The sequence below is a fragment of the Petromyzon marinus genome, chromosome 16 (assembly GCF_048934315.1).
Source record: "Petromyzon marinus isolate PM22_M1 ecotype Great Lakes invasive population chromosome 16, UKy_Petmar_22M1.pri1.0, whole genome shotgun sequence".
Taxonomy (NCBI): Eukaryota; Metazoa; Chordata; class Hyperoartia; order Petromyzontiformes; family Petromyzontidae; genus Petromyzon; species Petromyzon marinus.
In genome coordinates this window covers 11449552-11463542 of record NC_133682.1, presented here as the reverse complement: position 1 = coordinate 11463542, position 13991 = coordinate 11449552, and the positions used below count along the sequence as shown (strand labels likewise).

The 13991-nt window shown below is 42.1% G+C and overlaps 1 protein-coding gene across 14 annotated transcripts in view; it reads left to right on the top strand.

The window, feature by feature from the left end:
• Window positions 1-11643, top strand: part of LOC116942827 (protein furry homolog-like) — a 296076-nt gene extending 284433 nt beyond the window's left edge. For all 14 annotated transcript variants that reach the window (XM_076067514.1, XM_076067513.1, XM_076067521.1 and 11 more), the window contains 2 exons: window positions 769-1004; window positions 5470-11643. In XM_076067514.1, coding sequence (XP_075923629.1) covers window positions 769-1004; window positions 5470-5728 — 495 coding nt within the window. In that variant the 3' untranslated portion in view covers window positions 5729-11643. The remainder of the gene's footprint in view (window positions 1-768; window positions 1005-5469) is intronic.
• Window positions 11644-13991: the final 2348 nt, after the last annotated feature.

Sequence of the window (13991 nt, the reverse complement as noted above, 5' to 3'; positions counted from 1 at the left end):
TGCTAATTGGAGGTGTGGTGGAAGGACAACAAACCAAATGCAAAAAGCTATTGTAAAAAAAAATTGTTTTCACTCTAGATTTAAAAGTGCATAGCTCCCAGTGGCTTCCGAATATCGGAAGGGACGAATGTTACAGACGGCCGCAGAAGCGCATCTGAAAGCGCGCGATGCGGTGACCGTCTTTGTTCAATTGTTAGCCACAAGCCGCTAGAAGGATGGATGCGACCCGCAAACTCATCTAAAAGTCCATGTAACACTCGCGAAAGCCAGAGTGAGCAGTCAGAGTATCTGCATGGATTTGTAATCTGCCTGAATTTTTTGCCATGATGATGCGTCACGTTGTTTTTAGCGCAACGTCACATTGTCTAATTGGTTGCGAGGATTGTTTTTCAACGCAGCGGTGAGCTGCAAGGTTTCTAATATAACGGATATGGCCAGAGCATTTCGTGGCCTGACCAAAAGATCAATTCTCATTTAAAATATTGGCTGCAAAACATACTTGTTATGGTCTTCTACGTTTACGTGGTGAGCAGACCATTGTTCAGTCAAATCAATTTATTTTTCATTAACACCATTCTGGCACGAATCTGTCCCAAAACGCACCATCACAGTTTAACAAAAGAAAATTGATCAAGTTGTTGCTGTGAATTGCTTGTTGTATGCAAGCGATACAGAGATATGTTTTGAGTTGTGTCATTCTGGCCTCAATAGGGGTTCATTGGGGCTAAACAGAGGGACCTTTTTGACTTCTGTTGTTTGTCCTGTCAGCTGCTGGACATGTCCGAGGAGATGGAGAAGCTGAGGGTGGGCTTGCGGGCGGCCTCCGTGAGCCAAACGGGAGAGGCAGACGGGGAGAGCCGAGCGGAGAGCGGAGGCCAGGGGGCCGAGGCTCCACAGCAGCCGGAGGGATCCTGCAGCTGCCCCGAAGCGGCCATCCAGTGCCTGATCGAGTGTCTGAAAAACTGGGAACTTAAAAGGTCCCTGGTCCTCACTCAGTCCTTCAGGTGATGCAACCCGTCATTTCTGGCATTCAAATGGAATGAATGCCCGTTGCCTTTTGACCAAATCACCTGCAATGTACCTGACCTTGTTGGATGTCAGAAGCTAAGTGTAAGGTGTGAGTCTGGATTGTGCTTGGATGTGTAAATGGACCACTGTGGTAGCTGGGTAACGGAGCGTAGTGCAGTAAAATCCATTCTTACTCTTTGTTTCTTTCGTTAAAGTCACGTAGGTATAAAATAAAACAAATTAAATCACGACGTTTCGGCCGCAACACAAGCGTCCCACCCGATGATGGACGCTTGTGTTGCCCCCAAAACGTCGTGATTTTATTTGTTTTATTTTCTACCTACGTGACTTTACCGAAAGAACCAAAGAGTATGGATCCCTGCAGTCACGAAAACTTCAAATCGAGATTAAAATCCATTATCGTCCTCTAATTATGTGCCCCATCCTCCCCACCTTCAGCAACCTGGACTGTTCAGCTTGGTGAAGTATGGTCAAATAGCTCGCGCTGCCCACACAGTTTACGGACGCCCTCATCCACCAGTCGATTGACAAGAGTGGCTGTACACAACCGTATATACCATCGTCTTCATAACTTAAACAAAAATATTTGTGATGTTGCTCTTCTCGGTTATGACGTTAATCAAATGTGTATTGCTGCTAACTTTGGCTTGGAGCAGCGGAATGGATTTTGGTGAAGGAATGTTGAATGAGTGTGTAACTGTTCAGAGCCCAAATAATAATTTCACAATGTTTTGTGATATTATATTCATATTCTTAGTTTTTTCGGTAAAGTCACGTTGAAGAGAAACAACAAAACGTGACTTTACCGAAAAAAAAAAAAACTAAGAATATGAATTACTGCATTCACGAAAGCTTTAAATCAAAATTTAATGTTTTGTGACTCGAAAAATGCATCTGTCACAGCGTGCGCTTGTTCTCATGCCGGTGGAAAAAGGACAAAAAAAACACAATGGCATTTGTGTGAAAGGATTGATATTGTTATCGACTTCTTTTGTTCTTAAAAAAAGTTGGCTTCTGTATATATTTGTCGCATCTTGCAATTATATATTGAAATTAGGCTTGTGTTAATGTGTTTTATGCTGTTTTATAACAGAAAGATAAATGGCAAAGTATTGATTCAGGTGGTCGTTATTCGTTGCTAACAGAGATATTGTATTTGTCAATTGCTTGAAATAGCTGTGTGTGGAATATAACTCTATAGGTGGCCTCTATAAGCCCAAGATCGAAAGTCCACATATCTTTGGTAGGGGTCAATCTCTCTGTAGGACAATCCATGTTGATTTCCCAAGAGTAGTGCTCATCAAAACCGCAGAGCGATTGTTGTGAACTTAAAACGTATTTGCCTAAATGGTAACTTAATGATGGCTATTTTAGTCAATGTGCACACATTTGACAATCACATCAGCCCACACAAGTTAATCAAACTAGAACATATTTCGTAGAAGTCAACAGATTTCCTGTTGCAAGACTTCAAAAATCGAATGTGGACGTACTACTCTGATCAGAGACCCAAATAAATTAGCTCAGCACAATGATTGATTAATTAATTACAACCGTAATATGCATTCATAATAAACGTTTTTGGGTTAGATCGTGTTATGTATAAATGTGTCGTAGCTCTCCACCACCCGACACGGCCAATCAGTAAAAAAGTGTCACGTTGACAAAAAACAAAGAGTTCACTACTTTAGCCCACCGGTGTGTTGAAGAGTGATTCAACATCATTTTCAATTTTTGAGTACGACGTTTCGCTGGTAATTACAGTGAGGGAAAAAAGTATTTGATCCCCTGCTGATTTTGTACGTTTGCCCATTGAAAAAGAAATGATGAGTCTATCATTTTAATGGTAGGTTTATTTGAACAGTGAGAGACAGAATAACAACAAAAACATCCAGAAAAACGCATGTCAAAAATGTTATAAATTGATTTGCATTTTAATGAGGGAAATAAGTATTTGACCCCCTCTCATTCAGAAAGATTTCTGGCTCCCAGGTGTCTTTTATACAGGTAATGAGCTGAGATTAGGAGCACACTTTTAAAGGGAGTGCTCCTAATCTGAGCTTGTTACCTGAATAAAAGACGCCTGTCCACAGAAGCAATCAATCAATCAGAGTCCAAACTCTCCACCATGGCCAAGACCAAAGAGCTCTCCAAGGATGTCAGGGACAAGATTGTAGACCTACACAAGGCTGGAATGGGCTACAAGACCATTGCCAAGCAGCTTGGTGAGAAGGTGACAACAGTTGGTGCGATTATTCGCAAATGGAAGAAACACAAAAGAACTGTCAATCTCCCTCGGCCTGGGGCTCCATGCAAGATCTCACCTCGTGGAGTTGCAATGATCGTGAGAACGGTGAGGAATCAGCCCAGAACTACACAGGAGGATCTTGTCAATGATCTCAAGGCAGCTTGGACCATAGTCACCAAGAAAACAATTGGTAACACACTACGCCGTGAAGGACTGAAATCCTGCAGCGCCCGCAAGGTCCCCCTGCTCAAGAAAGCACATATACATGCCCGTCTGAAGTTTGCCAATGAACATCTGAATGATTCAGAGGACAACTGGGTGAAAGTGTTGTGGTCAGATGAGACCAAAATGGAGCTCTTTGGCATCAACTCAACTCGCCGTGTTTAGAGAAGGAGGAATGCTGCCTTTGACCCCAAGAACACCATCCCCACCGTCAAACATGGAGGTGGAAACATTATGCTTTTGGGGTGTTTTTCTGCTCAGGGGACAGGACAACTTCACCGCATCAAAGGGACGATGGACGGGGCCATGTACCGTCAAATCTTGGGTGAGAACCTCTTTCCCTCAGCCAGAGCATTGAAAATGGGTCGTGGATGGGTATTCCAGCATGACAATGACCCAAAACACACGGCCAAGGCAACAAAGGAGTGGCTCAAGAAGAAGCACATTAAGGTCCTGGAGTGGCCTAGCCAGTCTCCAGACCTTAATCCCATAGAAAATCTGTGGAGGGAGCTGAAGGTTCGAGTTGCCAAACATCAGCCTCGAAACCTTAATAACTTGGAGAAGATCTGCAAAGAGGAGTGGGACAAAATCTCTTCTGAGATGTGTGCAAACCTGGTGGCCAACTACAAGAAACGTCTGACCTCTGTGATTGCCAACAAGGGTTTTTCCACCAAGTACTAAGTCATGTTTTGCAGAGGGGTCAAATACTTATTTCTCTCCTAAAAATGCAAATCCAGCATCATTGGGCAATTTGCCAGAATGGTGAAACCCTTATAACATTTTTGACATGCGTTTTTCTGGATTTTGTTGTTATTCTGTCTCTCACTGTTCAAATAAACCTACCATTAAAATTATAGACTGATCATTTCTTTGTCAGTGGGCAAACGCACAAAATCAGCAGGGCATCAAATGCTTTTTTTCCCCTCACTGTACATCCAGCATCATTGGGCAATTTGCCAGAATGGTGAAACCCTCACTTGCTCCCGGTCTTAATAGAGCAGCAGGCTTATGTCATCATTTGACCCATTCAGGTGTAGTGATTAACTGTTGTGGATTCACTCTTCAACACACCGGTGGGCTAAAGTAGTGAACTATTTGTCTTTTGTCAACGTGACACTTATTTACTGATTGGCCGTGTTGGGTAGTGAAGGGCTACGACACATTTATAAATAACGCGATCTAACTCAGAAACATTTATTATGAATAATGTTGGTCGCGAAAGCCTACGTGTATTATGCATTGTTGTGGAGCGTTATAGATGAAAGGTCACGGGTCACACACTGCTGCTGAGAGAATTTTTCCTACTTTTCCACGCTGGCCAGACATCTATGAAGAGTTAACAACATTGTGGAAATATAATTACGGGTAACAATTTATGTAAACAGACCTACATTCTCTGTCTGCACATACCCTTACAAATAACACATTTTTGTTAGTTATTGGCCTATTGCCTTTCAAGACCAAAAGACATGTCAGTTGTATGTGGAGACACTGAACCGTGATGTATTTATACATATATACAGAGTGGCCCAAAAGTCAGGACACAGGGTTATTATATTTATTTTAACAAATGTACAAATTGACTTCCATTCACATGAATGCATGCATGCATTTTCTGTAGAAATGTTTTTTTTTATGACTCCAGATGTAAGTTTTAACCATTGATCAATTGTGTTTCGTCTCAATGCATTAAGGGTTCTTGGTCGAGTTTCGTCTTTAACGGATTTGATATAACCCCATGGGACAAAGACAAATCGATATTAACCATGATGATAGATGCAATCTGAACTTAAATAATAAACTAAACATTTTAATTCCCCGTGGGCCCTGACTTTCGGGGCCACCCTGTAGATATACTTGTCCAATTAATTTCACGAATTTGTTAAATTATTAAGCGATTGCGTAAGAAACGCAATTGAATGCACCAAAAACATATTTCCACCTCCCCCCCCCCACTGTGCTTGCAACAGGTCTACGTGGCCCGATGACATATTCGGCCGCTCGGAGGATGACATGGTGCGGACGCTGCTCAACATCTACTTCCGGCACCAGACGCTTGGCCAGACGGGGGCGCTCGCCGTGGTGGGCTCCAACCACGACCTCACGATGGCGTGCACCAAGCTCACCGCCATCAACTTGCAGCTGAGCCAGGCTCTCCGGCAAGCTCAGGCTCTTGGCTGTCTCATTGGCCCCTCGGGAAACAAGCAGATCCTGAGCACCAGCTTCTGAGAATCTCGCGCTTCGGGCCCGTGTGTTGCGGCGGGAAGTAACGCGTTAGTTGTTTGACGTAAATTCGTTACTCCCAACAAGGCCATTCTGATCCTGTGGCTGGGTGCTGCCAGGGTTTGAGGTCTAGGCTGGAAGGCGACATGGGGGGGGGGGCACCCTTATTCATTGGCGACATAAAATTCAGGTTCGTTGTGAGGTCATCTTATTCGTGAGGCCTAGGATAAATAGCCCATCCCTCCCCCCGACCTTCTGTTGCAGTCCTAATCCAATGCTGTTGCTCTCTTTTCAGTTTTTTATTCAGCATGTACGAGTTGCTTTCTTTTATGATTACTTTCATTTTTGAGAATTTTAAAATGCCTAAATCCCCTAAAAAGGGGGAAATTATTTGTCGGCAGTTTGAGGATAATGTGGAGGACAGCAGAAGCCAATTTATGTGGGTTATACCACAACGAGCTTTCTTTTGCGATTTAGTGCCACACTTTCTGAGGTGAACGAAGTCTCTCTACGAGCATTGGGCAATGCTCATCACTGTTGGAGACCTTCAGCCATTGGTGGAAATTACACATTTCTATGACGGGAGGCAGTCTTGATATAGGACAAACCACTGTTGACTTCCCAATTCTTGGTGGTCGGTATTTATCGACCCAGAGAGGTATTGGGCTAACTCAACCCCTGACCGAGATTTGAACTTCGCACCCTTCCAATTGTGAGTCAATCGTTTCAACCACAGAGCCCACCGAGATGAACGTCTTCAGTGTCCGATGAACCTACTGTACGTTCAGCCACAGTAATCATGGAAGTAATCGGCTTCTCAGATTACATTACAGATATACTTACCGCATGTTTGCATTAATTACATTGCTCAATTAGACACCGATTTATTTTCACATGTAACTCTCCCATCACTGCCCACGTGTGTATATTCACACCTGCACTTGTGTACGTGCATCATTGCGTAAGCAGTTCTGCTCTTTTTTATGGTGTGGCTTTTTTGGGGAGGGATGTGCGTGAGGTTGGTACATTTACAGGAAACCACATGCACGGCACGTTGCATGAAAACCCTGCTGAAATTGAATAATTATTCTTTAATCATGGAATCGGAAGCTGTATTTAAACTGGAGGAATGCGATGAGCTATGAAGCTATTTTTCACAGATGTCCAGTATGGGCGGGTCAGCAAGTTAGAACTCTCATTCAACCAAACAAATTAGGTGTTTCCAGACACACATTGACACTGGCACTCGTGTGTGTGCAGCATAAAGACGTTATGAAAGTTACGGTAATACAGCTTAGAGGTGGGAGTGCAGATAATTAAAACAACTCGTATTAGTGGTGTTGTTATAACTTGAGCATCATGTTGGCACAAGCAAGCACTTGATGCACAGTGGGAGAGCATTAAAGGGGAAACGCCGTCTTGTTTTATTTTGAGTCCACAGCACCTCGTTCTCTGATCACCACGCATAGATTCATTCCAATTTGTATTTTTTTTTTTTTACGATTCAATTCATTAGTGATCATTTTTAAAATTACGTCTGAATCTAAAAAAAAAAGGAGGGTGAGGGGCAACGACGGTGGAAGTCATCCTTCACCGAAATTAATATTCCGCCTGCAGAGTAATGATTGGCTCACGTTCTCGGAAATGTTTTGTCCTTTACAAATGTACAATGTTAATAACAAGATCCTGCACGGAGACCAGGGGCCCCTACTAAGGCTGGCAACTGCGCACGGGCTGGTGCGACCAGCAACCGCACAGCTGATATTTAGACACTGCGTTGGATGCTACTTTTTAAGGCTTTGGCAACCTGGTAGACGTCCATGATCCACTCGAATAGCACTTGCGACCCTTATACACGGCCGGGAATCGGACGCAGGTCACCAGGATTGTAGTGCAGTTAACCACCACACCACCACCACCACCAATTGTCACATCTACGCATATATAGATAGTATGTATATATGTATGTATACTTGTATATGTACACCCAAGTGTAGACTACATATATATACCTAAATGCTCACGCGTGTTACATTATATGCATATGTTGTGTTGTAGCTATACACAAAAAAAGAGCTATAATCAAATACTGTACGAATTTAAAGCGCAACGTTTCCTCTTGGTCTTGCGAGTGATGATGTGGTTTTGTAATCACTGAACTTAACCCTCTGTTATACTCTTCCGTGCAAAACTGCCCATGTGCCCAAGGCGTTAATTACTCGCACATCGTGCTCATTGTGAATGATGCATTGACGGAACCACCAGGATGGCGAGAGCCGTGGTCGTATAACCCTTGCATGCAGTGCTTCATTTATGACTGTGGTGACCAGATGCGGAATGCTTTTCCAGGTCGCACTACCGCAGCATTTGTACCAAAAGTTCAGCGGCGATGATGCTTCAACTGAGACGATACTAAATGCGTGTAAATGTATACATGTATATATGTGCGTGTGTTTATACGTGTATCTATGTTCGAGTATGCACAGTACATTGTTTTTTGTATATATACTTGCATATAACTATTACTCGGGCCTAATACATTGCACAGAATGGACCCCCCCTTTGCCCAGCATCCCACGAGACACCAAAGTGGATACACTGTACTTTAATTACCCCCCCCCCCCCCAAAAAAAAAATGATAACACATCCCACCAATATTCAGTTGTGCAGTCAAACAAAGAGCACAATTTCTGCGCAAGTCGTTTCGCCTCCTCTCGCCGCGTGTCGATGTAACCGCATTTCACACGCCGTCCCTCTCTCGCTGCTTTTAAACGATTCAACGCCACCTTCATCGCGGTCACAGAACTATTATTTCATGACACCCCTGCCTCCACACCACCACAAAACAAATGCCAATCATAACGCGATACGCAAGTCACCATACATATTTAACTTTTTCGAAAATCAAAATAGATTATGATTAATACGCTTTTTGATATAAAATATCTTGGAGGGGGGGGGGGGGGATCAGGGGTCTTTGTTGTGTGCCTTTTTGTTGTTGCAAGAATTTGTTTTATTTTTGAGTCGCAGCTCTTTAAGTGGCTCCCTGATCGTTTTCTGTTGGCTTGCTTGTGAAATCGATGGTTTCGAAGGCTGATGTGTTGTCGGCGATGCCTATAGAACAATTCCTTACAGCATAGAATATTCATGGTAAAGAGTGTGGTTATGATTGGAATGTTTTGACTTTTTTTGCATGATCTTCGAGACTACTCTAAAAATCACGAGCTGCTTGTTATCACACTGTAATATATAAGGGCTATAAAACAATTACACTTAACTGATGCTTAAGGTATTTGAGGCATTGTGGCGATAAATTCCTTGCGCACAAAATTTGGTGCTTTAAAAACATTTGGGAAAACAACTCTGTATTTAGTGCTTGCTGTCTTGAATAGTTTTAGGCCTAAATGAGGTTGTGTAAGCATACACATGTGAGCTGCATACGTGCCACAAAACAATAGTGGAAGTACTATCACGTCTTGATGTATTGTATATTTAGAATGTCTTCAGGTTACAGGGTGCCCTATACATAAAAAAACTGCTTATCTTTTACGGAGCGTAGTGTTGGTATACGCACGTGTACGCTTATGTGTATGCATGTGTTTGTGCGCTTGCGTGCGTGCGTGCGTTAATCCGTGCATGTGCATGCATGCGTTCTTGCGTGCGTGTGTGTGCGGTTGTGGGCTAAGGGTTGCCGCGACGTTAGCGCCGTGTCGGGTTAAGGAGGCCGAGTGCGTCCCCCCAATTGATGAAGGTTTAAATACTCCGTCATTACGAGTCATCGTAGAGACAAGCCAATTATTTTACTCTTTAAAAAGCCGGGTCACACGGCCAGCGCCAGAATTTGAGGCTGAGACATTGTGTACTCTTTTCTCCAGCGCCTTTGCTCTGGCCCGCTTTTTCATGTTTATGCTCAGAAAGCTCGAATTGATGGAATTTGGGACGCGAAGTTATAATTCAAATTGAGCAAATAATTACATTTAGCGAAGGCATGCCTAGGAAACCATTTCTACTGCAATTGCTATTCTACACTGTTCAATCGTGATATGATTCATCAATGCAAAAAGGGATTATTTATGTTGAAGCTAGTATATATGAAATTGCTATGAATAGCTTTTAAGGCAGTGGTAGATTTGGCAAAACAAGACTGCCCACAGAGGCTATATATTTTTTGCAATGTTTATTTTTCAAGCGTGTGGGTTTTTTTTAGTTGTATTGTTTAGGTCGCCATGCTACTATGTTATACAGTGGTTTCTTGACTCTCCGCAAATGCATGCGGCCAACATTTTTAAAGCATTGCTGAATGTACTATTGGGACGCTAACTTCTTATAGAACTGGATTCTCAGAGCTTGCCATTGGTGTCTTGTGATCATCCAAAATGTGTGTTTTTGCTTTTAAATAACGATAACAGTGATCAAATCAATCAAGACAATTCAGAATATGTGTTTATACTGGAGGAATCCGATGAGCCTATATGGCTCTTTTTCACAGTTGTCAATTAGGGTCTCCGTGGTCCAAATAACACTTGGTAGTGCTCGTATCCATTGGCGCCGGTGCTGCGAGTGGTTGAATTTCCACATCGTGTTGAGGACCGGTCTCTGCATGAAACAATCATTGGTGAGTTATAGCAAAGTGGTACTTCATCGTCCCCAGATGGATAAGTGGCTGAATTTACATAAAATCATGATTTGAGCTTACATAAAATCATGATTTGAGCTTACATCATTGAGAATCGTGTTCTCTAATAATAAACTACACTAACTGCATTAATGTATATGTATGTGCCACTTATGAGCAATATTGCAAGTATTTGTTCACGCCGGTTTAGCTTAAAACTCTAGAGGGAGGTTGCATGAGGGAGCAATTTGTATCCCTTGTTTCTCAATTTAATACTTGCAGTCACTGTAAAATATGTGCTTTTAGAGAGGATAATGATCTACTGTTTTATAGATGTCACAGGACATATAATATCCACTGAAAAGCACACTACACATTGCTGTTGCCCATGTTTCTGTAAAAAAAACGCATCAGTTGTCCAATGAATTTTAAAGCTCCACACCGTTACAATAGTACCGCCCAATGACAATTGAATGTAATAGTTACTAACAAAATAATTGTGAGCAAGTAGTTTCAAATATTAATTGATACTATCATGCAATCAGCTGAGAATCCAGGTCTGTATAGTTTTGTGTTCATTGTGAAGGCAAAACAAAGTTGCTCTGCACTGGATAAAAACATATGCACAATTTTGTTTTAAATGTTTTGAAAGTAGTTCTTCTTGATATAATATTCTACATCTATAATCAAAAGTGGATTATTTAACTTCATCAATGACTCTGTATGTAACGAATCAGCGAACACCTTAACAAATCCTAAGCAAAGTGCAGCATCCAATAAAACTAAAACTCTTATTGACTGCTAATATGTACAGAGATATATTATAACGTAGCCAGCTTTATTCAGATATCTGTCAGTTTGTAGTTATATTTTCTCTCCCTTTTTATTTAAAAACTAATTAATTTTATCTTGTAGATTCTCGCCGAGGGGTTTTTAAATGCTGTTGTGTTCGATAGGCTAGATGAAGCAGACCTCATTTGCACTACTGAAGGCCTTGGCATGCGTTGTGTCCTATTGATAAGCGTGTCTGTGTCGTGAACTCATGTAAGTGGAATGCAGGTCTATCATAACGAAAAAATTTAATTAAAAAAATAAGCAAATGTTCTGTAAGTATAAAAAATATATACCGCCTTACAAGTATGATTCCTTGCATAAAAGGAGGAAACGCAAGTGTAACTAAGTTAAAACACTGTACATATTTTGAAACGTGTATAAACAAAAAGGGGATGAGCTGTCATTGTTTTTTTTTCTCTCTGTAAAATCTGTAATGTGAAAATACAAAAGAATAAAAACTTATTTCAATTCATTTCAGTTTTTCCCCGTGGCTTTTCTAACCAAAGAGGGCGAACTGCTCTTGAGTATTATTCAACGACTGGGTATGCCGCAAGCTCAAAGGTGACACTCGGAAAACACTTGAAATTTCATACAAAGTACGCTTCGTTGCATGCAGTGCAACGTCGCATATCGCAAATCCGTCCAGCTGACCAATGTGCCCGCCCTCACCGAGTGCCCCATTATTTGCGCGTGGTTATCTTGCATAGATTATATTATCCCACTCTCTCCAGTAGCTCTGTGATATCCACTTCTGTGTCGGTTCTCTCCCATGAATGGTCGTAACTGCTCTTGCTGGAGACTCAAATAAATTCTCAATCTCGTGAAATGGTTCTGATAATGCAATCACCAGTATAAAAACAAAATATGGGGGGGGGGTGGGAGTTGTAAATATATAAATATTTATTTTTTTAAAGACCCAAGAACATGGTGGGTGTCCTGGACAATGGAATGTGCTGCAGTGGCAGACGATGAGGGCGCTCACGTTCGTTTTTATCCAGACACTGGAAAATGGGACCGGAGCAATGGACAAGCTGTGTTTCCTGTGGTGGAAAAAAAAAGTTTGTTTTCCCCATGTGTTCTGTCGTTACTTTTTTTTTAACTCGCGCGATGTGTGTGGACTATGTTTGGTAACTTGTTTATTTCGGTGTTTCCTGTGGTGGGGAAAAAAAGTTTGTTTTCCCCATGTGTTCTGTCGTTACTTTTTTTTTTTAACACGTGCGGATGTGTGTAGGCGATGTTTGGTAACGTGTTTATTCCAAATCAACGGGGACTCATGTGAACGTTAACCTTTGTGGTTATCTCCTTTCCAAATACCCATAATACCTTTCTTTCTTCAAGGCCTCTAAGGCTAAAGTTTGAGCATAGGAAGATAACATCTCGCCACTGTGACGTAGTGGTCTCATCCTACATGGTTGCTCCGGGTTATTCCTTTCAGCGGGTGCTACTTTTCATTTTCGGTCTTGGACCCCTGCAAGATGACTCTCTTTAAAATACCCCCGCCCCCCTCTGGACTTCGCACGTGAAGGGCTCACAAGTGACGTCGTCACATCCACTCCTATGTTTAAGGAACGAAACAGGAGGATTTCTCCACAAATTACTGGCGAAACGTCGCACTCAGATTGTAAATGTTGTGGATTTGCTCTCCCAACACACCGGTGTGCTGTACTAGTATCGAATTGGCATGTTCTACTTACGTGACCAACTTTACTAATTGTCTGTGTCGGGTGGTGGCGGGGTTAACGACACATTAATATTTACGCGATCTAACCCAAAACAACCTGTATTATGGATGATATTGGTCGTAAAAGCCTACATGTTAAACTTAAATAAACCAAATTTTGATTTAAAGCTTTCGTGACTGCAGGGATTCATATTCTTGGTTCTTTCGGTAAAGTCACGTAGAAGGGAAACAATAAAATAATAATTTTAATAAACCACTTTATTTTATACGTATTAGATTACACACACAGAGTTGCACCCGACATCATTACATTTCAGAAGATAAGCAGGCGTTAGCCTGCACTGTGAAGTAGAATGGAATGAGACCACAGTTCTCGCTTTTTAATTTCAGGAAAATAGGATTTTACCGAAAAAGGTCAAGAGATTTCAAATATATCGAACGCTAGATGCTGACTGCAGGGCTGCATCATGGTCCCATGCGGCCCCTGGGCACATGTCTTTTAGAGGACACCCCCCCCCCCCCTCCTTGCAAAATCATCCACTAGATAGTCAAAATCGAGCTGTCTAACAAGGTCTGACTATTGGCATAAGTGACAATGAGCTTTGTGTTTGGCACATGCTATTCTGCAGCTCATTTATTATTCTGCCTAAAAGGGAAAATGCCCGCTCACCCTGGCAGTTTGTCACTGGCAAATTTAGAAAAATCCGAAGTGCCAAGAAAACATTGGGGAACACTGACTGCAGATTAAGTGCCTGCAACGTCTCAAGCAATATACTTGAACACTTCTCAACCTCAGAGTCAGACATGATAGACTTGAATGGGATTTAGTTCGTTCGCAAAGTTCATATTCAGGTCTGATGGATATGCAGCGGAGAGTGCATTTACCTTTTCCACCATGACATGACTGTTAGACACCTAATCTGGCATAAACAGAACCCCAAAGAGACTTGTCAAATGCTTGTAAGCGTCTAAGCGATGTTCAAGGCATGCCACTAGCTTATCAATGACCAAATAAAATGTTTCTATTTTGAACTTCTCCATCCCCTCAAGTGTCACACCTGGCTCTGCGCTCTCATCTGCAAATGTTTTGCGTTTCCTCTTTCGCTGAAGATCGTGCTTGTATGACTGAGAGGCACATT